The sequence below is a fragment of the Brienomyrus brachyistius genome, chromosome 19, assembly GCF_023856365.1.
Source record: "Brienomyrus brachyistius isolate T26 chromosome 19, BBRACH_0.4, whole genome shotgun sequence".
In the NCBI taxonomy this organism is placed as follows: Eukaryota; Metazoa; Chordata; class Actinopteri; order Osteoglossiformes; family Mormyridae; genus Brienomyrus; species Brienomyrus brachyistius.
In genome coordinates, this window is record NC_064551.1 from 11820403 (window position 1) to 11847962 (window position 27560).

The following is a 27560-nucleotide window of genomic DNA, read 5'->3' on the forward strand; positions in this document are numbered from 1 at the left end:
TAAAAAAGTGCTGTCATGCCCTGCTCGTCGGCTCCTCCTGTGTGCCACGCCCCCTGGTTACCCACGTGTGTTTCCCGGATTGTACCCAGCTGTGTCTGCTTATTTTCAATCAGTCCTGTGTATTTCAGTCCGTGTCTTACCCGAGTCCTTGGTCCGTCAATGATGTCAGTCTGTGTCTGATGTCCCTTGCCCCGATTCCTGCGATTAAATCCCCGTTTGCCCCGAATTTGCCTGTCTTGCCTGCTTCCTTGACTGCTACTATAAAACCAACTATCCCACACTCTTGCAGCGCGTAGATATGGAAGCCCGTTTCTGCCACAAAAAGAAAAAAAATAAGTCATAATAACGAGAAACTTTCTCATTATTATGACTTAGTATCTCATAATAACGAGAAACTTTCTCATTTTTACGACTTAGTTTCTCGTTATTATGAGATACTTTCTCATTAGTACGACTTAGTATCTCATAATAACGAGAAACTTTCTCATTTTTACGACTTAGTATCTCATAATAACGAGAAACTTTCTCATTTTTACGACTTAGTATCTCTTAATAACGAGAAACTTTCTCATTTTTACGACTTAGTATCTCATAATAACGAGAAACGTTCTCATTATTACAACTTTGTATCTCATAAAAACGAGAAACTTTCTCATTATTACGACTTAGTTTCTCGTTATTATGAGATACTTTCTCATTATTATGACAGTTTCTCGGGAGAACCTTATGAATGTGTACAACAAGTTGAGGTGACTGTGGCTAGAGTTAGCGGAGTTATGTTTGCTAAGCATGTCCAGCAGTACTTTAAACGGGGCTTCACAAATAAAGAAATACTAACGTTGCTGAAAGAGTTACATGGAGTTCAAATTAGCAATCGAACCCTCGAGCGAATTCTGTACAGACGTCAGCTTTGGAGAAGAAAGAACAAAACTGACGAGGCTGATGTGGCAGCATTCATTCAACAACAGCTACAAACATCGGGTCAGTCGCACGGCTATAGATGGATGCATCAGAAATGTTGGTTACATGGGATTATTACTGACAGAGAGACAGTTCGCATGATATTACGATTACTAGACGGTCAGGGAGTGGATCTAAGGGCAAATAATCGACTGCGTCGGAGAGTGTACAATAGCCGTGATCCCAATTACGTATGGCACATCGATGGATATGATAAGTTAAAACCGTACGGCATTGCCATAAGTGGATGTATCGACGGGTTTTCCCGGAAAATAATCTGGCTCGAATCTTACAAAACAATGATCCACGCGTTATTGCGGGATATTATATAACAGCTGTTTCTGAATACGAAGGATGCCCTACAAGAGTCAGGCTGGACCATGGAACGGAGAACAGTTATATCGCAGATATGCAAAGATTTTTTCAGCCCAATGAAAATTTTGCGGCACAGTGTCTCTCTTTCGGCCCAATATATTCTCATGACCATGTGCAATAAGTTATTTCATACCCTGATTATGATATCACGCGCGAACGTCATTTATACAAGTCACAGTCGGCGTATGGAGCAACTAATATTAAAAACGTCTCACTGTCGGCAGCTTTCTCCCATCGTTCACTTAATAGAGCTGAGGCGGTTCGTTCACGACCGATATTTCAGCGGTGTATTGCGACACCACGAAATAAACGCCAGAGCAAATTTTATTTTCCAATTCCATGACTTTTCCATGTTTTTCATGACTGTTCTTAACCTGTACATTTATACATTACAGTTCACGTATGCATTACCACAACAGTACTTGTTTTTATACGTAACCAGATTGCACCACCTTGAGGTGTAAATAGCCTATTATTTCTTCTGTCTTCAGGAGGAACTGGATGAAATTGCGTCTGCATGGAACAATCACAGAATAAGACCAGTTCACAACTCGAGGTCCCCTAACGGACGTCCCTTACTGATGTATACAGTACCTCATTTATATGGAGCTACAGATTTCTTGCAGAATGTGAACCCTGAGCTGGCTGACTTGTGTCTTGAAGACTGTTTGTTTAAAGATTATCCTTGTGATGAAGATGTATTTCATGTTTGTGTTGAACTAATGTCAGAGTATAATCTGTCTGTGTCAGATGATGTCTATGAAATGGTGGACATGTACATTAGACTTAGAGCTAATTATTAGTGAACTAAATGTTGAGTGATGTACTGATGCTAAAAATGTCAATTGAAATTATCACATGGAATATATGCATTTATATTCATACTGATTTCAATGAGAATTTGTAAAAGTACAAAACAGACTCATTCTAAATTTAAATTCACATTGTATTATTTATTAGTCCAAACACTGTTTATTAGTCCATTTTTTGTCTTAAATTACTTTGTTTTAATGTATTCCTGTGCAATATCCAATACATTAACAGAAATAAACTGTATAGAGTGAAAATAAAGTGCACAGCACCAAAACATATAAGTTTCTTATAACGATAATTATATATATAAAAAATCTCAGAATAAAATGTCTAAAACATCTGAACATTCAAATTAAACTTCTTGAATTCAAAAGACACCTAAGCATAAAATGTCTAAAACATCTGAACACTTGCATTAATCTGAATTAACACTAGCATTTACCCTTTTCTTTTGGATTTTTAAACTTTTCCTCCTTTTTGTTGGGTGTTGACACTTTAAACAAATAAGTCTAATTCAAACAAAAGATAAAGGTTCAGGGCTACAAAGTCACTCAGTGTAGGTAAAATGTTTCAATACAAAATGTGCACAATTGTGTGTCCATGGTGTAACTGATATAATCAAACTTTACATGGAACAAAGTTAACAAACACTACATTGTGCATTTTAAGACATGCATGGTACACATTTGCGTAAGTCACAGTGGACTTTCAGTACCACAAACTTTTTAAACAATGTCCATTACCCATACATTTGATTCCAGAACTTTGTTGATCTCTGATCTGAAATCTGGATAACTGTCATAGTGGAGTGACAATTCCAACACACAGCCACAAGTATGCGCTATAAGTCTCCGCTGAAAGCCTTTTATTTGCGTAAAGATAATGCTAATGATTTTACCAAGAAATAAATCAGATCCTGTGCAAAATCTGAGAAACAGCGACAGTCGTTGCGGGTCAGACTCCCTCACATATGTAGTTACATACCTCTGAATGTCCTTCTCCTGGGTGTTCAGTGCCTCTGGGAAGGAAAGGGACTTCACAACTTTTCTGCTTGTCGGAAGCAGATACTCGTAAGTTGTTAAAATCTGCTCAATTTCTAGCCCAGCAGTTGAAAGTGTGGTTGCCCACTGATCAATGACATATGCAGGTTCTTGGAGCAGCTTTTTGTGTGCTAGCTCTTGAAGGATATCTCCAAAATTGTTGGCTGTTGGCCCTTTCCTACACAGGTAATTATCCAAAATCTCAAGTAATTCATCCTTGTCAACACTGTCAAAGTCTGATCGCCAAGATTCGAAAACTGCTTGGTCTCCTTCTGGAACAAACTTGAGGAAATTTTCAATTAAATCACTCTTGATATACCCAGAGGCTGCTTGTTCCAAAATCACTGGAGCTAGTCTGACAGGAAGATACTTTTCCTTCCGCCATCCAAAAGCTATTATACGGCCAACACTTTCCCACTGTGCTTGGCCAAAATCGTGACGAAGAAAAGGCAATTTCAAAGAACTACCCATGGTGCACTGGTCGTAAAAGTCATGCCAGAATTCAGAAAGACAGTCCCTTACTACTCCTCCATCATCATGTCCCATCTCAAAATGTCCATCTGGCAGTACAAGCTGGATTTTCACATTTTTGCTTAGAATACTTTCATCAGAAAAATGTGAAATAAGTTCAAGAAGTACATTTCCACGGTGAACAACTAGAATTCTTGGTGTTTTCTGACTTTCAGGAGACATAGGCAGTGTGTCATCCATGCTTTGCTCAGTAATGCCTCTATGATTATCTGTGACGAATGTAACTACGTTACTGTCTTCCAAAAGATCCAAAGTAAATGGTTCAGTGCTCACTACCTCTGTGGAGTGAAGAAAAGATATGCTTTGGGTGCTGGAAGTGTCTCTCTCATTCCCAATGTAGATAACATCTGGTACATCTGCATTTTGGGATGTATGAGATGACTGTTCTATAATAAGGGGTGGAACTCTCAAAATCCTGAAAAATTTTCTTCAGAAAATTCTACATTTGCATTCCCCTGATTTTGTGTACTATTTTTTGTTTTCGTTGCCAAGTAGAACCTAAGAAGTGGCAATTTAGTGTCTTCGTACAATTTCCCCACTGTTGCACTTTCATCCACTGACATTTCCTGATAGTCTTTCAAGTCAAACTCAAATTCTGTGGTGTTCCCTTTCACATTCTTTCCATTTAGAAAAAAGAGACATGTCGCTTCTTTTATCAAATCTGCTTCGCTTGAATCCTTTGAGACATCAATTTTCCGTGTGCCCCCACCTTTTCTTGTTCTCACTTGTTTTAAAACCTTTTCTTCATCATCATAATGCATCCACCCCAATTCTATCTTCCTTACACTTTTCTCCGCATTTTTTGTGACCAATTTTTGAGTTGAGCCTTTTCCATATTCCTCAGTTCTTTGTTTTTTGGATAATTTGGATTTTAGGCGATCAAAAAGCTTTGATTTGCGAGTTTGGGGACAATCTTCCTGCCGCCTACAAAATCCAAGCACGGCCAGACGATCTCCATAAGATGGCAAGTATGTCTTCAGTTGCTCATCTGTCATCAGTAGAATGACACTGACATCAATCTAAAGAAAACAAATAGTGCAATACAATCATCTATTTAAATATGCACAGTATTACAGACATTTTGTTCTTTCCCATTATTGATATTGCAAGTCTGTTTAAACATACATAAATGAAAGCCAATTTTAATGCAACAAAGTATTTAAGTACTGTCACAGATTTAGAAACCAAGTACAGTGTGTGTGTATGCCTACGACTACCACTCATTTTGACGCTAAATATTACTGTAATTTAGGTTTAGTTAAATCTTACCTTTTCCTGTTCCAATTGTTTCTTCTGGAACATTTCTTTGTCTTAAAAACTGTATCAAGTCACCCATTTCTGTGGACATATGCATGTTACAATTTCTTAGGATCATTGCCTGGTGGTGCAGTAAAATCACACCGATAACATAGCACAGAGGTGTTTAGAACAGATCAAATTTCAAAAGCATACATTCGAAGAACCTCTTGTTAAAATCCCCTAATTTAACCAATAAAAAACAATGCATGAAAATGAAATTTTAAGAAGTTTTTACATATTCGACCTCCCACCAAATATGAAACATTACGCTTGGTAAATAGATCACACTTTGCTTGACATACAAGTAGCCAGACATGCAAACCTAATACACTAATCTAACTAGCTTTGTGTCACGGGAGACAAGGCAGCGATCGCGAGCAGAGCGGCGATCGTGCGGAAGGAGCAGGCAGGCAAGCGGGATACGGGAAAAACTGGGGGTTTTTTCAACAACGGGGATCTCACGCGAACAAACATCAATGACAGACAGGGGTTAGTACAAAGCAGGAACTTAAATACATGAAACAAGGCAGCAGGAAACAAGACACGACTGGGCACGATCAGGAAATCACACGTGGGTAATTAGGGGGCGTGGCACACACGAGGAGCGGACGGAGCGGGCGTCACACTTTGTCTAACCGCAGTAAATAACATTTGCAGTTAACTCTATGCTGTATTCACTTTTGGTCTTAAATCACGAAGAACTGTATTCAGCACAATTTGTAAGTTTAAATTATTTTATTTATGATTCTAAAATCTGATCACGTGGACTGGCACTTATGCTAGATCTAGTTTATTAAGAATGCACAATAATAAATTGCAGTGAATTTTCCAAAAAACGCCATAGCATTAAAAACAACTGTAGTATGTGTTCTCGCAGACACTTTAGGTTGCTCTTTGGTCACAACGACTTTGGGAAACTCTCTCCCTATTAGCTATATCACGTTAAGCAGCCTACCCGAAAATCTAAACTGAGAACCATAAACTTGCCACCATGAAATTACGAATAACACAACTGCACTTACCTTAGATAATGATGCGCAAAATACCATGCCCGCCATAAACGTAGTCGAAGATTTGGAGCTTACTCCGGAAACGGAAAAAGCCTCAGGTCATTTAAATCGAAGTTATGAAAAAAAAAAAATTCTCGTTGTAAAAAAAAAAAAAAATCGTTAGAAAAAAAAAATTCTCGTTGCAAAAAAAAAAGTTTCTCATAATAACGAGAACCGTTCTCATTATTGCGACTTAGTATCTCATAATAACGAGAAACTAAGTCATAATAATGAGAAAGTATCTCATAATAGCGAGAAACTAAGTCGTAAAAATGAGAAAGTTTCTCGTTATTATGAGATACTAAGTCGTAATAATGAGAAAGTTTCTCGTTATTATGAGATACTAAGTCGTAAAAATGAGAAAGTTTCTCGTTATTATGAGATACTAAGTCGTAATAATGAGAAAATTTCTCGTTATTATGACTTATTTTTTTTCTTTTTGTGGCGGAAACGGGCTTCAATACGTAGACCTTTTTATCGGTTTCGGTTTCAGTACACTTTCTGTTTCTCCCCTGCACCCATCACCTTGACACAGATTTACTGGTTTTTAACTCGGATAGAATTGTACATAACTGATCGTCGCTACACGACAAACAGTAAGTAACCATCTGCCTGCTTATTCGTCGTTGGCTGCTTTCTACATACGTGCTTTATGTTTCCTGTCTGTTTTAATTAGTATGTATCAGTATCATCACAATAGATATGCGAAGTCACGCGCTATGGTAACGTATCTGGTCATTATCGTAGCATCTCTATGAATATAACCTAACCCATCTCTCCCGCAGCTCGACTGATCTAAAGTGCTGATAGTTTTTTTCTTTTCTTTTTTTAATAACCTAGCTTTGTTTCTTTTTATCCCGCGACCCAGTAGAATAAGCGCTTTGGAAAATGGATGGAGGGATGTTTCTTTTTATTTTTTCCTTTTGCATATCAACCCATCAGACGGGGTAATTTCCCTTCAGATGTATTTACAGTTTTTTTTGTGAATCGCTAAAACACATTTCCTAAAATCTCATCTCTTTGTCTCAAAACACAAACTCTAAAATTCAAGCTATACTCGCAAAACCTTCGACTTGTCTTGCAAAACCAAACATTTGACCCAAAACTATTTTAACTTTATTCAAAATCAAGCACTACTGTCAGAAACCACACAAAACCAGCCAATGTGCAAACATAACGTAGCAACGATTACACATTACATAAATAAATACAAAACACTGTGGGATAGCGGGAAAATAATATTTATTTATTTATTCATTCATTCTTGTACTCACATGTAAACAAAAAAGCTCACATATAAACAAAAAAGAACTGCAGCAAAAAAAAAAGTATTATATAAAAAAATTATATATTTTCACAGCATATTCAGATAATTTATTCTGCCTCAGCATTACGCCTCTGTGCTGGGTCAGGCCACAGGACTTCATCCACATCACATGCTATGTTCTCCCTTGCAAGGCAACGAGGAAAGAATCCTTTAGCATGTAGTGATAAGCTACAGAGCTACTTGGGGTACACTGGCCTGCATTTTCTTACAGGTTTTAAGGTTACCTTCTCTACGAGTTACATTATCTTCTGCAGGTTACATCTTTTAGTGTTATACTAAGGGTTATATAAGTGTTACGTAGTTTTATATTCCACATACTATTCCATACTGACTTATCTATATTACACTGACCTGGGACTCACATGTAGGTGTTGCATTAAAATTTGCATGTTGCATGACCATCATGGCAACAACAACCAATCACATTGCTTCCCACTTGGGTATACACACAAAAAGAGACTATGAATAATGTGGTGACCAACAACCGTGGAATGTCAATGAAATCTGGCTACTTGTAGCAGCAGCAAACTAAATGCCTACTGCTGACACAAAGTGGACAGATACTGATTTATACTAATTTCAATTTTGAGACAACATGATTGAGGCGACTACAAATGGGAACACAGGATATTGTTGAGCGACAGATGATGCCAACAGTGAGTTCTTCAAAAGTTTACCACAAGGAAACAACGTTCCCAAAATTGGACACAAGCACATCAGAACATGGAGCAAGAAATAAAATGTGACAACTTTAACAGGATATTTGACTGCAGCAGTTAACAAACCATCGGAGCATTCGATGATATTTCAGAAATCATTTACTCGATAATTTACTCAGTTCCATGTTGTGGAAAATAGGTGGATTCGTTATCCAAATGGCAACTTCATGTCACTGGAAGAATACTGGAAAGTAAGCCAATATTACCCAAGTTGGATAAGTATTAAATATATTTTTTATTCTGTCTTGTAAAATAAAAATATATTTTTAGTCTAGCTCTGTCATGCCCGGGTCGTACGATCCTCGTGTGTGCCACGCCCCCCTGATTATCCAAGTGTGCTTCCCCGATCGTACGCAGCTGTCTTGTTATTTTGATCTATCCTGTCTATTTGAGTCCATGTCTTGCCTGAGTCCTTCGTCTGTCATTGATGTTAGTAGATGTCCGTACTAGCTGTTCTGTCCTGTCTTTTGAATAAATCCCCGTTATCCCCGTATTCCGCCTGCTTGCCTGCCCGTGCGTTTTACCCGCACAACCCGGATCGTAACAAGCTCTGTCTATATGCATAGACTAGTGATATATTTTCTTCTTGCTGTTGTAGAATTAGCCAGCTGCTGTTTGTTTCATTTGGGGTGGAAAATATACAAGAAGGATACCTAGGCAACTGAAGCCTGGAATGTCAACTAGCGTCCAAACTACAAAGGAATGGGATTTACAAACATTTTTGACCAGTAAACTATTCACTTTACCTGTGAAAGAACGTTAGCATGTTTACAGTTAGTGGAACTAAATTTAGTGGAAGCTAATTTTCAAAGTAGGCGGAAATGCTTACCTGCTAACGGAAAAGTTAGCTTTGCTAATAGCAGTTAGTGGATTAGCATAACCCTGCACACAGGACTTTATTAACATGGCGATTATCTGAAAACAAAGCACATTTTTTCAGATGGGTACTTGTTGAAATGTCAGTGGCCAATTTCACAAACCCTTCTTAAGAATAAAGTTTTGATAAGTGTTATTTTTAACAACTTTTCCCATAAGAAAAATAGTAGCTGTTCTTCCCAATGGATTTGTATCTCTAACACACTTCTGTAGAAATGGTATGATTTTTTTTGGCAGACATAAATCTTTTGTACTTTGTTAAACTCTTTTTATGAATTTTAAAATACTTTAAAGCTGGACTTTCCCCTTATTCCTCTTCTGAAAACCCCATGTTCAGTTATCCTTACTAGAGAATTTTACATGGAACCAATTTAGTCACCCTTCTTTGAAGATTTCAGCTGCTTTTATAGCTTTCTCATGGTACAATGTCAAGAATTTCACAAATTATTCTAAATATGCTCAAAATAAGGTATTAAATGTATTACACAGCATTTCTTAATTCCATCCATCCATTTTCCAAACCGCTCATCCTTCTGGGTCGCGGGGGGTCCAGAGCCAATCCCAGAAGCTATGGGCACAAGGCAGGGAACAACCCAGGATGGGGGGCCAGCCCATCGCAGGGCACAATAGTTTTACTGTTTTTGTGTTGGCCTTGTGTGCAGCTTTGGTGCAAGTTAGCCTATGTAGCCTATGTCCATGGCAGCCACTGCATTAGAAATTCCAACATGGAGGACATGTTAATGTTGGATTACTGGTAAAACTATGCTTTATTAAAATATGGTGCTTATTTAAAACACAGTTGGAGAAGGTGATAAGAGGACACAGTAGCATATAAACAAGGAAGCTATAGCACGACAGTGAAAATATGTACAACGATGACCTGTCAAAAACATACCTGTTTTCTCCATCAGCTGACTGGAATGAGGTTCTGAATACAGATCATGCCAAAAAAATGAAGAATATGAGTACTGATGAGAACAGGACATTTGGGGCCCTCGCGGACGTTTTGCCCAGGGGCCCACACAACCCATAATCCGTCCCTGTATATGTGTATAAAGTGTGTAGAAATGTAAACTGTGCAAGACCCTCTGGATAAAAGTCCAGTGTAGGATGTTTCATAAAGAGACTGCTATAATATAATTAAAATTACTTATTTTTTTTATCCAAAAAAACTGAAATTTTTGTTATAAGCCATTACATTTGATGTCTTATTCTGTATATTTCATCTTTCAGGAAAACATTTTACCCTTGTGGAAGTACTTGAAAAATATATAAAAAATGGGAAACACACCATCAGAAAGTAACATGGGCGACCGGCTGAGATGCTGTAAGTGTAACAAAGTCCTGCCTCCATGCAAATCCTTCTCAGATTATTACCAAAGTACTATTCACGGGCGGCATGTATATGTCTTCAATGGAGGAGAATACTACAGACCAGTTGGCCACCATAATGCATATGAGTGTGAAGATTGCTTTAATAAGCCAATCAGAGATCAAGAGAATATGAGGAAAGAGGAGGAGAGAAGAAGAGAAGAGGAGAGGAGGAGAGAGGAGGAGAGAAAGAGAGAGGAGCAGAGGAAGAGAGAGGAGGATCGAAAGATGAAAGAAGAACAGCAAAGGGCAAAAGAGGCTGAAGAGAAGAAGAGACTAGAAGAGCTGAATCAAAGGCTTGAAGAATCACACCAGGAAGCGCAAGAACAGTATGAGAAACAAATGAGGAGGAACATTTCAAAAGAACAGAAGTCCAAGCTAGATGTTCTAATAAGTCATCTGGATGAGTTTGAGGCAAACTATGAATCATGCAGTGACAGTGATGAGCTTTTAGCAAGCATCTCATCAAAATGCAGCATCCCACTTCCAAACCTCCATCTCACTCAGCTGACTGCTGATCAGCTGGGTAACATCCTGTCAGCCCTGGACAAACTCCTCTTTGATGATTGGATCAGTGCTCCTCCATCCCGTAGCACTCTGCAGCACGCTGAAGTGCTCATCACGGAACTGACTTTGGAGATATCTGATGGACTTTCTCTGCAAAGCATCTCCAATCAGTTGCACTCCCTGGTGGAGGTCATCAGCCAATCAGCATGCAATGCTTTCGAGGGTCTTCTGTTGACTCAAGCCCTATACCTGAACCTGATGCACTTCTTCACTGACCATGGCAGCTATGATACTGATGCAGCTCTCATAGCCAAAAGATGGGCTGAGGAGGACCTGTCCACTGAAGATCTCTTTCTTATAGAATTCCTTGGCATCCTCACGTCATCACTACAGAATGTGGTTGGAAGAGTCTCTGTATTGATTTTAAAGATGGAAATCCAGTGCTTGAAGCTTCTCCTATTCAGACTCACACATCTAAATGGCAAGAAAAGCCACTCAGAATTCAGTGAAATGCTCCTCAGACTTGTACAAAGGAACCAATGGACCCCAGCAGAGGCTGTGACTCTGCTCAAAGCACTGTCTCAGAAATATGCAGAGGACACTCCAATAACGAAAGTGCTCATGTTGGTGCAACTGTATGACATATCACCAGAGTGGAGGGATGACTCCGGAAACTCTTTAATCCAGGCTCTGGGCTTCATTGGCCCTGAGAGATTCCAAATTGATTTCCAAAAGACTCTCAGAAAGCAAGATGAGAGCAGTCTAGATTCAGCTGTAGCAGAATTAAAAACGTCCGAGAATTTGGATGATTCTGTCATTGATATAATAAAAAATATTACCACTGGTGTCCTACAATATTCTGAAAATCCCCCAAAAGATGAACCATTTACGAAAGATTCCTTTAAATGTGCAAACCTGAGTGTAGATAACATCCAGAGCTTTCTGTCTCAGCTTTGCAAAGCAGTTTTTGACACAAAAGGCTGGTGGCCCACAGTGCAGCAGATGCTGAGGTGGTGTGTGTTGGTGCTGACTGAGAAGAGCAGATCACCAGAATTGGTTGGTGTAGAAGACGACCCCTGTGTTACAGCCATGTTTGCAGCCACCCAGGTCTGCATGGGAAACAAGCTGGACATTGTGCTAAGCTCTGAAGTTCACTCACACGAGCAAACCAAGGAGTGGTCTGACTTCTTCAAGCACCTTGGAATTTCTCTTGTCACAAACAAAAAGAAAATGGACGCATCACAGTGGGATGTCTATGAAGCAGACATTGTGTACGGTACCATGGATGACTTTGTCTCTGATTACTTTCAGTATGGTGCAGAGGTGATGGTAACTGGGAAGCCTCACCTTAGCCGAGGATTTATCATTGAAGAAAGAAGTCTTGCTGCTTCACATAATCTGGAACTTTCAAAGCTGAAGGAAAATGATGCCCTAGTGTTTGCTGCAGAGACCCTGCAAAGCCTCATTGATCATTTTCACAATGAAGATATGGAACTGAGACACAGATTTATTAAGGCTCTTTTTCAGGTGCTCCACATGAGTCTAAATTGCACAGATGCTGACAAGAAAATCATAACCATCTCACAAAAACTTACAGGAAAGGAACTGCCTTCTAACGAGGCCTATATACTAACCATTCTTGAGAATCTTCTTACCGTATTTACTGTAGAAAGAGAAAGTAACACAGCATTGCAGGTAGGCAAATTGTGTTTCAAGAGTTTATTTACCTGTGCAGAGCAAATCCAAGCCTCAAACGAACAAACCAAAGAACTCTTCCAGATGGTGTCAAATCTTGTAGAACAACAACTTTGGTCACCAGTACAAGCCTTAAGCCTTCTTGTAGCATTAACTGACCACTACCACGATGAAGACTGTAAATCTATCATGAAGATTTTACATCTGATGGAAACATATCAGGTGTCTTCTGAGTGGACAGATGAGAAGAACCAGTCCCTCCTTGTGCTTTGTAACTCACCTGAAACTGAGAATCTGATCCAGCATTTAGATAAGAGCTTCAGAAATGAGAAGGAAAAAAACCTTGACAGTCTTTTTGATGAAGTACGGCAAATGAAAAACATTGATGAACAAACACTTGAGAAATCATACTCTATAGTGAAGACTGTTAAAGACCTGATTGAATCTGGTGAGATTGAAAACCATAGAGATGTGCAGAAAGCTAGGAGTTTGAGTCATAGCACAGACACGGAAGACCTTCAAGAGATTCTGGCAGTCTTATGCAATGCTGTACGCCTGTGCAATGTTAAAGGGAAGTGGTGGCCCAGAACCACTCAAATGATAAGCTGGTGCCTCTTGGCCTTGTCTGACACTGGAAAGCTCCTGGAGATGGGAACTGGAGAAGGGAAGTCTTGTGTCATAGCAATGTTTGCAGTGCTGCGTGCACTTAGGGGTGAAAAAGTAGATGTGGTGTCCAGCTCTTCTGTGTTATGTCAAAGAGATGCAAAAGAATGGGCCAACTTCTACTCACACTTTGGCATCACAGCTGACACAAACACAAATAAAACTGAAGATAAAGATAGAAAAATATGTTACCAGAAGGACGTGATCTATGGAACAATTGAAACCTTCGCTGCAGATCACCTTCGTCAGATATTTGAGATGAAAGGTGTGAGGACGAATCGCAGCTATCAGTGCATCATAATCGATGAAGTGGACTCACTGCTGCTAGATCAGGGAGTGCAGCTGACCTACCTGTCCAGTCCCATGGTCTCCATGCAGCACCTCAACACTGTTCTGGCCATGATCTGGGCCCATGTCAGGCAGTATGGCTTCCTGTCAACGGGACACCGTACTTTCATACAGGGTCCCCCTGCTTCATTCTTCAAAGCCATATTTGACTCAATTGACACAGATGGAACTGAAATTAATGACCCTATGGATATTTTACGTATTGCTGAAGAATCAGAGGTAGTGCCAAAAGGATTTACAGAGGATATCTACAATAGTGAAAAAGAAGAACTTCTCAGCAAACTGAAAACTGTTAGTCAGGATGCAGTGGTAGATTTTTTCCAAAACCTTGAGCACTATATCCCCTATGATTTTATTGTGTACACTTTAGATGACAATGGATTGCTCTGTCTTAGAAAGTCCAGCACATACAACAACCAGGATGTTCCAAACCTCATATTTCTTGTTTTGGAGGATGGCTTGTGTTGTTCACTCTATGATTCTGAAGAAGTTCTAATTGAGCCCATTGCACAATTGATCTCGGAGAACATTCAGTACAGCCCATATGACGACACTGAAGACAATAAAGGCAAAATCAACGTCCCTAGATTCCTGAAAAATCTGATAGAGAAGAAAGTGTCAGTGTGGGTTCAGAATGCCTTTATAGCAACGAGACTGAGGGAAGGACGAGAATATGTTGTAGAAAACGACAGTGTCTGTCCAGTGGATTTCAGATCCACCGGTATTGTAGAACTGAATAAGAAATGGGGAGATGGTCTACAGCAATTTATTGAAATTAAACACCAAATCAAACTCAGCACGATTTCAACAGTGACAAACTACATTTCTAACATTTCCCTTTTTGAAAAATACCATGGGAAAATATATGGAACGACAGGGACACTTGGGAGTGAAACAGACATACTGTTTTTGCAGGACCTATATCCAGATCTCTCAGCCTGCAAAATGCCGACTTACAACCGGAAGAAATTATTTGAGGTCAAAGGTACTGTGAAGACTTCAGCTGAAGAGTGGAAATCTGTGATAAAACAGGAGGTCATGGCTCAGATTAGCCAAAATTCATACAGAGGTGGAAGAGCAGCCCTGGTGATCTGTGAAACTATCAACAGAGCCAAAGAGATCTATGAAGAGCTGAAGAGCATCATCCCAGGTGAGATCATTCTCTACTGCCGCAGTGACAAAGACAGCTTGAGCAAAATAGACAAGGACCTGGAACCTGGTGATGTCATTGTTGCCACAAACCTTGCTGGTCGTGGAACAGACATAAAAGTCTCCCAACAGGTGAACAATAGTGGTGGATTATTTGTGATCCTCTCTTTCCTTTCTGAGAACTCAAGAGTGGAACTCCAGGCATTTGGCCGAAGTGCACGCAAAGGTAAACCTGGATCTGCTCAGGTTATCATGACCACTGACCATCTGCAGGAGTCCTTCAGGAGAGTGTCTTCTCTGGAGGAGGCAAAGAAGACAAGGGACAGACTTGCAGCAGAAAGGCTAAATGTCATCATGAATGATGTCACAGAGATGAAACTGCGGGAGGACCTGTTTTCAGAGTATTGCAAAACCCTTCAGGATATTCACAGCATCACAGATCCAGGTGAAAAAAAAGCTGTGGTCGCCATCATGAATGAGTTCTGGGGGATTTGGTTACAAACTAAATCAGAAGAAATTGACCAGCTGAAAAGGAGTGAACTGGAAAACAGCCTGAAGGCTGATTTGTCTGAGGCGAAAAGTCAGTCTCAAAGCCAGACTTCACCGTGTTCTAGCATTTACCACTATATCAAGTTTGGGAATATCGCACTGGATAAAAAAAAATGGGATATCAGCAACAAGCTATTTGAAAAAGCCATGAAGCAAGATGAAAGTTGGGCAGCCATAGCCTTTTACAGTCATGCTTATTGCACTATAAAGCAGAAGAAGGGAGATTATCTCACTAAGGCCAGAGATGATCTCATGAAAGCACAGGAGTCTCTGAAGTACCTCACTGCGGACTGCATCGCCTGCCTGCAGTTTGTAAAAATGTCTTCTGCTGCCTCAGTCGAGAATAACTCATCCAGCCTTGAAAAGCAGTTAAGAAATAAGTGCAGCATGTTTGGTTGTTTTGATAAAAACATTAGTGAGGCTATCAACAAGCTGGATGAGATAAACGGAAGAGGGAGGGACGCTGAAGCCAAAAAAGCACCCGTGTTCTCCCTGGTGTCGAGTGATGATGAAGATCTCCAAGTGGAGGCCGATAACCTGTACAGTCAAGGTCTGAAATATATCTTTTCTGTGGAAGAAGAACCTCGTTTTCCATGGGAGGCTTTACTGGTGTTCTGTCTTGGAGTTCTGCAGATTATTGGAGGGGCACTGCTCACTGCATTTACATGTGGAACATTAGCTCAGGTCGGCATGGGGTTGATCACCGAAGGAATATCAGACTGCATCTATGGCATCGAGTCCATGGTGACAGGAGAATTCAGTTGGAAATCATGGGCTATAGAAAAAGCCATTTCTATTGGTGTATCACTCATTGGGTTTGGAGTTGGAAAGCTGATTGCAAAGGGCTTCAAAACTTCTAAAGTGTTGATTAATAGATTTGGCAAAGAACTGAAGTCGATGCCACAGTTTCTCTCCAGAGAGGCTAAAGATGGCCTTAGTGTCGTTGCGAAGACAAATATGAAGAATGCAATGATGCACACTAAAAAACGAATTGTAGAAGAAATCATTATCTATGGATTTTCAAAGGCAGAAGAGGCATTACTTACACAAATATTAGATGGCATTAAAAATGACGTGAAAAACGGAATTGCTGATAGTGTGAAATCCAGCATGGACAAAGAGCCCTTGTCTGCATTGGTAGACTCTGTTATACTCTCATACCTTCATGGTAAAGAACAATTTTATTACCTCCTGCAGGACAAGAACAGAAAGAGCAAACTTCTGGACATCTTTAAAGAGTTAAGCAAAACTGCATTACAGCCATTCTATGCAGACCTCAGCTGGCAGAATAAGCTAAACTCATCCATCTCTACAGTGATTGACAGAGCTAAATCAGAGACCTCAGGCAAAACCCGTGGAATTCTGATAGCCATCCAGACTGTCCACATGGTGTCACTGGCAGCAGATGCCATCAGTACAGTGGTCACACTCTCAGAAAAGTTTCTCTCAAACCTTCAGGAAGAGCTGAACAAATTTAAAAAACAAAAAGGTTCTTCAGAGAAAGTGAAGCCAAATGAGTTGTCTGCTTCAGAAGCTAAAATGCTGACAGAATTCAAAGAGGATTTAGGCGACGCCATCAGTGAATTATTAGCCGACGTTTTGGTAGAAGTGTTCCACCAGAAGTTCTCCAGTCACCTTGTTTCTCTTGTGCAAGGCGAAGTAAATGGCATCGTTGGCCATTATGTAAGAACAGGCTTAAAGACTGATAGAACAGAGGAAAAACTCAGAGCTGGACAAAACAACAGATACATTGCATATATGCCAGGAAACCCGAATTCGAAACACAAGCTTGCAGGGGAGTCAGGTGAACGCTCACAGTCACACGCTGAAAATATCAGGAACCCCACAACGGCAGGTACCCTTCTCGACATCAGAGTCCTGTCTGAAACCACCGGCACTAAGGTTGTCATCCTAACACCAGACAGCCATGGCAAGCTTACCAAAATGCAGGAGCTGAACCCAAGTACTAAACCTGCCACTCAAACTGTGACACTGATCTACAGACCAAAGAGTGCCCAGTTTCCGGATGGTCATTATGATGTGCGCGTCAATAATCAGACAGTGAGTGTAACCAACGAGGGCAAGAGCTGCCTGTTTCATGCTTTAGCACGAGGCATGAAGCCATTGGCCAGTGATAAAGAGATCGCTTTAGAAGCAGACCGCCTCCGATCTATGGAGGCCAACACTCTCCTGAGTCACCCGGACCAATGGGAGCCATTCATCAAGCGTAAAGAGTGGACTGAAGCAATCAGAGGAGGGGATTGGTACATGGCAGAGGGAGCTGCACCAAAAAGAAAATTTAAAGAAGTAATGCTTGAGAATGAGGTTGGAAAAATAGTATTATACAAGGATTGGAAAAAATATGCAATTGAAAATCCAGGTATTGGACAATACATCAATGCAGACCATCAACCACCAGTGAGTAGTATTTTGAAAGCTAGAAAATTGAACCAGAATAGCAAATTAGCTGAAGCTATGCTTGAAGTTGCAACAACCTCATCTCCACTAAATCCCAGTAAGATTCCTAATGTGGAAAAATATCATGGCCTTTCTCTTCTAGTTGTTTATGTGCCAAAAGAAGTACATGATGAGCTGCCAAGTACGAAGTTAAAATCATTCAGAATAAAATTAGCTCGTGCCATAAGCAAGGATAATGTTGAGGAAACCTTCAAACTGACCATCCTTGGTGGAATGGTCCGATTCCAGTTAAATAGTGCCATGAACTTCAAAGACTTCCAGAACACCCCACTGAGTAAAACCAGGCTTGACATTTTTGAAGGCAGTTTTCAGGCACATTCTCTAAAGTTGGTGAACACATGGTTCAACCTGCTTCAAGGCAAGGGTGTCATGACAGATGCCCATCTCAGCAATCTTACGGCATGGATCAAAAATGAGGGCTACAAGGATCAAAACGATCCACACAGGAACTTAGTCTCCGATCTTTTAAGCAAGACAAGACAAAAGACACAGGAGCAGGCGTTGGGGCGAAAGAAACGGGGGATAATCAAACAAAAGAAACAAATACCACAAAGGAACAGGATCACAAGGGATCCAACAAGGGAGGCTGGAAGCAGGGATGGGAACAAGTAGATCACTTACATACAAACACCATTAAATTACATAAACATACCAACATAAAGGTCATAGACAAAACAGACGAAAGCTCACATACCTGAATAATACAAGTTAAAAAGACATGTATGTACATGCAGGGACGTATTGACTTTAGGTGGGATGGATCTATCAGGGTCAGACGTGTGACATCACGCTGCATTATAGGGCGCATTTTTATGTATGTCAGCTATTGCCGATACAAATACAATATATAAAGTGACATTAATCTTTCAATTTTTATTAACATCCATCTTCACTAATATGGCAGTTTAAATCCAGCAACGTTCCACATCATGTAGACTGAATTTGCAGGAATTATTAAAATTACGCAGAAATCGCAGGGTCCACTAACACTGTTCATGACCTGAATGAGTCTGAGTTTCTGGTAACTGAGTAACTTACTTTACCAACTTACTTTTTCCAAATAAATGCTCATTTATAAAACAGTGCGTAGGACTGTATACGTGCACACAAAAGCCGAAAATGGCATGCGCAAAAAAAAAAGTCAGATTTATAAAACCTTGTGTATACACACTTGCAAGCGATATTCTCTTTATAAATCACACTCCACATGGAGGGTATTCCTTTACCGTGGCTAAAGTGAAATCCAGGGTTATTATGATAAGTCTCGCTTACTTACAGTATGTGCTGGATCCATCTCTGTGGCTAACAGTCTGTTCTAAATATCCATGGTAACTTCCTACTCAGCTTAACACAGCGGCTAGAGATCTTGGAGTCCTGGTTGATTCACATCTATGTTTTGTTGCTCACATAGGAAGTATCACTAAATGTGCATCCTGCCATCTTCAAAAGATGCTCTCCTTTCATGATGCAAAATAAGTAATACATGCCTTTATAAGTCCTAGGCTGGACTACTGTAGTGCCCTCCTTTTTGGTTGTACATCTGAATCCTTAAAGAAATTTCAGCTGGTATAAAATGTAGCAGCCACAGTATTCACAAAAACTAAAAAATTCGTCATTTTAGCCTTGTTTTGTGCTCCCTTCACTGGTTTCCAGTTAAGTCACAGATTGACCACAAAACACTGCTGATAACTTATAAAGCCCTGAATGGCCTCGCAGCAGAATATTTTAAGATTTACTAGTTTCTTATAGTCCTCCTCACCTGCTTTGATCTGAAGGAGCAGGGTATCTATTAGTACCTGGACTGAAACTACGGCAGACTGCAGAGCGTTCTCTTACTTAGCTCCTCAGCTGTGGAATAGTCTTCCAGCAGATGTGAAAGATTCAGGCTCACTCTCGATATTCATGTATAGACTAAAAATATACCTGTTTAGTTTAGCTTATAGGGACACTAGTTCTAGCTCTAGCTAACTGCTTACTCCCAGTCAGACCTATAGTGTGAGGTGTAGAGCTGGGTGGGGATCGGTGCCATTGGCTTTGGATAAACTGGACTGTCAGTGCTGTCACTCTGGCTTCACAATCCCTTGTGGAACTGGAATGCTGACATTTCAGGGACTCCCCATGCCTGCATTCCCACTTGCCTCTCCCTCCTACTTATGCTGCCATAGCCTTACCTGCCAGAGCTAACTGTTTGCACTGCCTCTAGTCTCCCCTACTTTGGCTAACTGTACATTTTATGACCCCCCTACTCCCCCTGCGCTATGCTGTCTGAAGACCCCAAATTATCAAGATATCCTGCCTGCTCTGCTGCCTGTGATGCCTCCACTACCTGTGGCGTCTTTCTGGTCTGTGACGTTTCTCCTGTTTGCCCTGCTGCCATCTGAAGCAGGAGCACCTACCTCCCCCAATGGATTTTTGTTCATTTGACTCCCTCTGCTGCCCCCTGGAGGATGGGCTCCCCCTATGATTCTGGTTCCTCCCAAGTTTTCTTCCTTCTAGGGAGTTTTTCCTCGCCACTATCGCTTCACTATCGCTTCTGCTCACTGGGGGCTTTGGGCGGGGATACTGTAAAGTGCTTTGAGGCAATGTAATGTTGTGAAAATGCACTGTACAAATAAAACTGAAACTGAATTGAACTTCTGCTTCTGAACTAGCCTGGTCCGTAGCAGGCTAACCGTGAAGTTTAACTTATCATGTTACAAAGAATTGCCTCCCACAATATTCATATTTCCAAAAAACTGAAATTTTACTTTAATTAACATACTACAGCATTACTTAGCAATAATCGAAACTGATGCCTTGTTTCCAGCAACACTAGTTCCGTACATTTCAGCTCTAATGCCTTATACCAAAAGAAACGGTCAAAACAGCCCTAGCATGGCATCACAGAAAATCTCAGAATTCGGAACTGCACTGTCAGTGAAAGTGGGACGACCTACTGTGTCCAAACCTTCCACATACCCAGAAAATTATATCCATAATCACTATAGTTTGTCTAATATTGCCAGTGTCGGCAGTGAAACAGCTTGCCAGTTTATCAGGGGAATAATGGTCACCCATCACCACGAAATAAGTCTTATGGGTGCAGTTCTACCAGTGCGACTTAAGACTCATTTCGTTGCGACGGGTCACAGTGTTACATTGTTTTTTTTTATTCTGTGGAAAACAAAAAATCAATTTGCTGGCCAGTTTTAATAATAAATTATGAACGTGTCGCAGTTCAAATAAAACATTGTGGCACTCTCGTGGCAATGAGATCATGAGTCAGACAGCAAAGTTCAGTTTTTAGCAGACACTTCATGTGCAGTCCTTAAAAGGAGAGCGGTAAACAGCGAGCGAGAATAAAGTCAGTCACACAGATGGGGGAGCCTTTAAGTAGACAAAAGTGGATATGGGCAATAGAGACAGAGCGCAACCAGTCATAGTCTTAAAATACGCAGTAGATCAAGATAAATCCGAAAAAACAGAATACATATGAACCTTTACTTTACTCTGCCTTCTAAGAGGTAATGTTTCCATTTCGTTCTTTTATGAAACCGGGTGAAATGCAGGCATGAAAGTACTTTCCAGCCTGATCGAGGTAGGCACACAACTCATAGAGTATCTAGTTGACTCCCTTATCAAGCTGGTGTTCTCCCTGTTGACTCTATGTCAGGGTTCAATGAAGGACTAATTGAAAACTGCACTCAAAATATTATGGGAGATAGACAAGCATATTGTTCCATAGAGCGCCCTTATCAGTTTACCTCTGAGGAATTATGTGTAGGATCATGATAACAACCAATGTAGTGCCAGCTAACACAACAGGAGGACATCCTGCGAATGTTCGCTTGAATGTCCCCTAGACATTTCTGGTCCTTCAAAGGTCATTAGGACGTTCTCACCGGATGAAAAATTCGGATGCGAGTATGACAGATCAAAGATTTTCACACCAAACAAGATGTGAAATTTTTGCAACTGATTGTGAAAAGTTCCTACACCAAAAGACATTGTCAAAGCAGCGACAGGCACTGTAAGTAGTGACGAGCTTTTCATGATTCTTTTGAGCAGACAAGTGAAAAGAAAAAGGCAAATATATTGGATACATCCAATTCTGAAAAAGCTTAAACTTTACAAGGATTGTTTGATCTCTTTATCATTCTATCACGGGGGGGGGGGGGGGGCATGCTGCAGATGGAAAGAAGGTGACGATCCACGGTCCAAGACAAAAGGGTTTTATCACAAATACTGGGGAAAACCACAAAAATAATGAGACCATGAGGGATCAAAACAAATGGGAAACAATACAGACTGAACTTAAGACCAGGAATTAACCACAGCAAAGGAACTAAGAAAACACTGGGAACAGGCTAGAAAATAAGTAAAAACAGGCAATGTAACAGTGACATATGCAGTGACAGACTCAAGAACAGAACAGGGCACTTAAATACACACAGACAGCTGGGCTAATGTGCGGAACATGACAAAAACAACCAATCAACAGCGGCACAGGGTGACAAGCAATAGGCGCAGAAACTTACAATAAATGACCCCAGAACTAGGGAACTTAAACAAATATCAAAACAAGGAATCGTTAACCACACAGCACTAGAAACTAGGGAACATAACAAATACAAGTGAAACCAAAATCAAACAGGACACAAGCAGGGCAAACCAGTGGCCTGTACTACGAAGCCTGGTTACTGGCTTATTGGGGTAACTTGTCGGATTTAAGGTATCACAGTTTAAATGGACTTCATATTCGTTCACATGCATTTTGCCCAGACTACCTTAAATCCGACAAGTTACCCCAATAAGCCAGTAACCCCGCCTCGTAGTACAGGCCACAGAACAGGGAAGCAATGATAACTGATAACTAATAACAAACCCTAGGTATAACAGAAAGCCAATAAACAAAAAAGGTAAGGGTGGCTATGAGACAGAGATGGGGGGGGCAGGGTGATCAAAGACATCACAAGTCAGGAATGTTGATGTTGAGATACAGTTTCCAGTAGCAATAAATTGCACTTTTACACTGCACCAAGTACTGTACTATTGGTTCAGCACTGTTGGTACTTTTCCTTTTCCATTGATTTTCAGTCGAGTACCAGTACCAAAAGATCCAGTACCAGCTGGAGTACTTCTTTGGTACTATGAATTGTGATCTTTTTGGAAAAAAAAAATACAAAAAAGATCAGTATGGCATGACAAGAAATATAAAAAGTACTTTGTTTAATATACTATAACAGCATGCATACTGTATAGCGTATATAACAGATAGGCCAGGCAATGCAAAATGTACAGTGTACAGTGCAATATGTATTTCTTTTGGTTTACTTTTGTATTTTCAGTCATTATGTATTTGCAATAAAATTTTGTGATAGATCTGGGATGAATTAATTAATTGTTAGTAAATTGTTGCCCATTAGTATGACAGAAGTTTGGAACAATGCAAACCTGGCCAGTAGCTATTATAGCTGTGGAGACTTTGTCATTCTAGATATCAGTTTATGGAGGTCATTTGAGAAGATTCCATCCCATGCTTCCTGAAGCACCATCCCATGCTTCCTGAAGCACCTCCCAAGGTTGGATTGGCTTGAAACGTATTAAAATTCTTGAAAATAATTCAAAGTGAGACTCTGTAAGGTAAACTTTCTTTAGTAAGCAGAAAAAAAAAACAAAAAACAGTGTCTCCAGTCCAAGGTGGTGACACATTGAATAAAGGGAATCAGCCGTTTATACACTTTGCTCCAGGACCCCCAAACAAAAACATCAATTACAGTATTGGTTATTTCTTCAAAAAGCACTTCAGTTATGAAAACGCACATGAGTTATAATTGGTTCCTCCATCTCACGATTACGTGACCCCTTTCATCGTACGTTCTTACCACGGAACATTTTGCACTGCCTGGCCTTTCATTTCCCTACTCATGGTTAGTCAGAAAACCAACCCTTTATTCAATTTTAGAAACCCCACAATTTAATATTGCTTCTTCATTGTCATCTCAAGTGTATATGTCTCCTTATGCGTACAAAATCTTCTGCATTAGCACAGCTTATCATATTGCAACTTAAGTCTCTCTTTGCAGTGTTCTCAAACTCAACCTAAACCCACTAGATTATTAATTCAAGGCAAAACTGCAAGTTCCTCCTTCTACCAAACTTTCTCTATTCTTCAGCTTCTTGTTCTCTTCATGACCTTGCAATTTCAGCATGTTTTTTTCCAGGCTCTTTGGAAGCACATACACAACCCCTGACAACACATGAACAAACTCTTTGTGCCTAAAGCCTAAAACATGACAACAATCCCACTATGCACCCTTTCTCAGTCCCATAACAATTTTCCTTCCACGATGGGCACTTCTTATGCACCTTATGGTCAAGCTAATCCCACAACAGCTCAATAGGGCTAAGATCTAGTGACTGTAATGGTCACTTGATTATAGATGGAGTACCAGCTGACTGTTTCTTCCCTGAACAGTTCTTGTATAGTTTGGAACTGTACTTTGGGTCATTGTACTTTTGTAGGGGGAAAATTTTGTGTTGTTGGTGGTTATTTCAGCTATCGACATTACTGAATTTTATTGACATTCCATGGCTGAAATGTTTCTTTTTATAATGTGAACTTCAAACTTAGATTTATCTGTCCATAACACTTTTCTCCAATCTTTCCCGAGACTCATCAGATTGGACTTTATTACCACAGCATACACATGCACATAAACACACAGCACGCACTTTACTCTGGTGGCCTGGATTGATCCAATGTCTTCCTCTGAAACTACCTGTATGAATTTCCCTGCATCTGCAACTTTCACTTCTGATCTCCTCTGATATAAGATACAGTCAGTCTGTTTCACTCATACTCAGTGCTCTCTGGACTAGCAGCAGTTTCTCTCCAGCAAGGCAGGTAGGCTTCTTTTACACACTTAAATCATCTCTACAAACCATCTCTTCTCTACAAATATAGCTCTACTTAATGCCAGATCTTTAGCTAACGAATTGATTTTAGTTAATGACATTATAACATCCTATAAAGTTGATTTTTCTTTCTTACTGAGACATGATGAGTAGACGGCAGCTATATTGTGCTCAAGGAGTCAGCACAAGTAGACTTCAGTATTATGGATACATTCTGACCTGGCAAGAAAGGTGGACGAGTAGCTGCTTTATTTAACATGCACACCAATGCAAATAGATTACTTTTGGAGGTGGAATTTCAAATATCGAAGGGTAATCCCGAAATTTTACTAGTAACCATTTACAAACCTCCAAGAGTTTGCTGAACTATTGTGAGTTCTGTTATCATGACCAGGGATTTTAACATCCACATAGATGACAACATGGACATTAAAGAACTTTCGGTACTACTCGACTCTTTTGGGTTCTCTCAGTATGTGGAAGAACACACTCAGTGCCACACTTTGGGTCTAATTATGTCTAAAGCTCTTGACATTTCCAGTTTTGTGTATTTTTTGACTTCTTAATAACTCCAGATGCTCAAACAAGTTCTGTTTTTTAAGAAAATGTACATAAATGATGGTGCTAGTACTCAGCTTAAGGATACAGTAGCTGTGTCACCAACCATGAAGGCAGAGACAGTTGCTGTAAAATGTAAACCCAAATTAGTTAAGTGCACTCATTTTTTTGGAACACAGATTACCTCAAGATAATTAGGTCATCGATGTAAAAATATTAATTGGTTAACACTGGATGCCTCTATGTTAAACAACTGCAGACCTGTCTCAAATCGTCCTTTTATGGCTAAATAACTCAAGTGGTCATTTTGATAAATTTGATAAACAGACATGGTGCCATAACATAAATCGGGTATTTAATTACAGCGTGTTGGACGAGTGACTTATTGAGAAAAGCCAGGCAAAGGTTTCTTGAGATTACAATATCTGCCTCCTAATATAATATTTGAGGAAACTCCGTCTGGGAGGTAAAATGGCCTTAATGACACAAACAGTAGTTCAGTGTTATCAGGGCACAATCTCTCACGCACAGTAACATTACAATGCAATCTCCAGTTAATATACAAACAGACCCCACCTCCCAGTGATTTCTGAATCGCCTTCTTGTCCCGATCCAGCAGGAAAGGAGTCATAAAGCCAGTGATAGCCAAAGTCGACGCTGTATCCAGATAAACGAGCCATGTGTCTGTGAACGCCGTAACATAGGCATTCCTATCGTCACGGGAATAATTGGCATTAGCTCGTGAGATGTCAGACTAGACTGACACTTTGTCTATTCCCTTCAAACTTATTGCCTTAGTTCTTTGGAGTCGCAGCAGAAAGTCTCATTGATTCGTCAACACCTCTTGCATGGTTCTTCCATATAAGCAACTTCTATGGCTGCCAGCATTTTGGAGGTGTCCAACCTCACTTAAATTGTCAGATGTAACACCATAACCAAAACTTCTGGCCCAAAGTCTAAATAGGCTTTCGTGCCATGCCACTCAAGAATGAATACTACTTTTAATCATATTCATGTTTATGGATGTTTATTGTGCTGACTTATCCAGCACATTGACACAGGACTCACACGTGCTGCATTAACGCTTGATGGAGAGCATGTCTGATCTGGTATGATCTTCATAGTGACGACAACCAAATCACATCGTTTCTTACTCAGGACATGATGTGATTGACTAATGCTTGTGCTGGGACATTTGCATAGTCTAATTTTTTCAGCTAGGACTTGGAAAGCTGAACTTCTCTCAACTTTCTGTCGCAGGCGACACAAGCAAAGCAAAATAACAGGCCTACAATTGAGTTTGGCAAAGCATGACATCACCCCATTCAAAGTGAATGAAAAGCATCTCCGTTGTCACCTCCAGTGCATGCATGTGAGTCCTGCCTGACTGTCTCATCTGAGGCTTGATATTACCCAGAAAATGCACATCCCCGTATCATGTGACCGTCCCACATGTTAAAGAGGCACTTCACCCCAAATAGGCTCCAATCCCCCCGCCCAACAAACCTGAATAGGACAGGTTATTACAGAAGATGGGTGGACCTCAGCCTTTTGTACTTAAACTCCTAGGAGTTTGTAGTTAAACTCCTTTTATGAATTAAAAATAAACTTCAGTCAGACCTTAACTTTGTTGCTAACCCATCTCCATTTATCCTGACTAGAGAATCTTCTTTCTTCCTAAATTAAATTTCCTACATGGAACCAATATAGTTTCCTTTCTTTCAACATTTTCAGACAATTTACTCTAAATATGCTCAAACTAAGGTATTGTATATAATCTCGTTAACCTTCTTTATTCATGCTCAGGACTTTTAGTGTTTTTGTGTTGGTCTTGTTTACTGCAGCAGCAGAATACCTAGATCCTTAATGTAAAGTAAAGCAGCATGTTCTGTAAGAAATCTCAACATTCATACCAGTGACAAAACCAAGCAGCCCTGTTCTCCATCTTGATTTTACAAAACTGGCTAAGCAAAATAAAATAGACCATATAACATAACAAAATGTACCCATAACTACACATAGTGATTTAAATGTGGTCTAAGGCATTGTATAACACTCATGTGACCTTTAATTCATTATTAGTACTATTCGTTTTAGAGCCTAGTGTCCAGGTTAATGTTAGATTACTGGTAAAGCAATGTGGAGAAGGTGATAAGAGGACACAGGAGCATATAAACAAAGTGAAAGTGAAAGTATTCACAACGATGACCTGTCAAAAACATACCTGTCAGCTGACTGGAATGAGGTTCTCAATACAGATCATGCCAAAGAAAATGAAGAGTATGAGTGCTGATGAGAACAGGATATTTGAAAAATCATTTATTAATTGACATTTTTTCTTGCATAATTTTTGATA

At 40.1% G+C, this 27560-nt stretch overlaps 2 protein-coding genes across 7 annotated transcripts in view; one reads left to right on the top strand and one right to left on the bottom strand.

Annotated features, from left to right (window-relative positions):
- Positions 1–2283: 2283 nt before the first annotated feature.
- LOC125714873 (uncharacterized) lies at positions 2284–6158 on the bottom strand. 2 transcript variants are annotated; one of them, XM_048985915.1, is made up of 3 exons: positions 6041–6158; positions 4989–5057; positions 2284–4738 (listed from the first exon to the last, which is right to left on the bottom strand). In XM_048985915.1, the coding sequence occupies exon 3, from the start codon at positions 3897–3899 to the stop codon at positions 2874–2876; it is 1026 nt and encodes a 341-aa protein (XP_048841872.1). In that variant the 5' UTR covers positions 3900–4738; positions 4989–5057; positions 6041–6158; the 3' UTR covers positions 2284–2873. The 2 variants fall into 2 exon arrangements, with proteins under 2 accessions (XP_048841872.1, XP_048841873.1); XM_048985916.1 differs by lacking the exon at positions 6041–6158 and having other exon boundaries at positions 4989–5740.
- The window catches only part of LOC125714871 (uncharacterized), a 32044-nt gene continuing 10183 nt past the window's right edge, over positions 5700–27560 (top strand). The window contains exons 1-2 of one of the 5 annotated variants that reach the window (XM_048985910.1): positions 5700–5737; positions 10223–20266. In XM_048985910.1, the coding sequence (XP_048841867.1) occupies positions 10268–18361 (8094 nt within the window). In that variant the 5' untranslated portion in view covers positions 5700–5737; positions 10223–10267 and the 3' untranslated portion in view covers positions 18362–20266. Of the gene's footprint in view, positions 5738–6421; positions 6664–10222; positions 20267–27560 lie in introns of those variants that run through there. The other 4 variants (XM_048985909.1, XM_048985912.1, XM_048985913.1 and 1 more) reach the window with 4 other exon arrangements.

Bases quoted from the DNA above. Each gene is read 5' to 3' on its own strand.
- LOC125714873 (XM_048985915.1), bottom strand. From the start codon at position 3,899: ATGGATGACACACTGCCTATGTCTCCTGAAAGTCAGAAAACACCAAGA.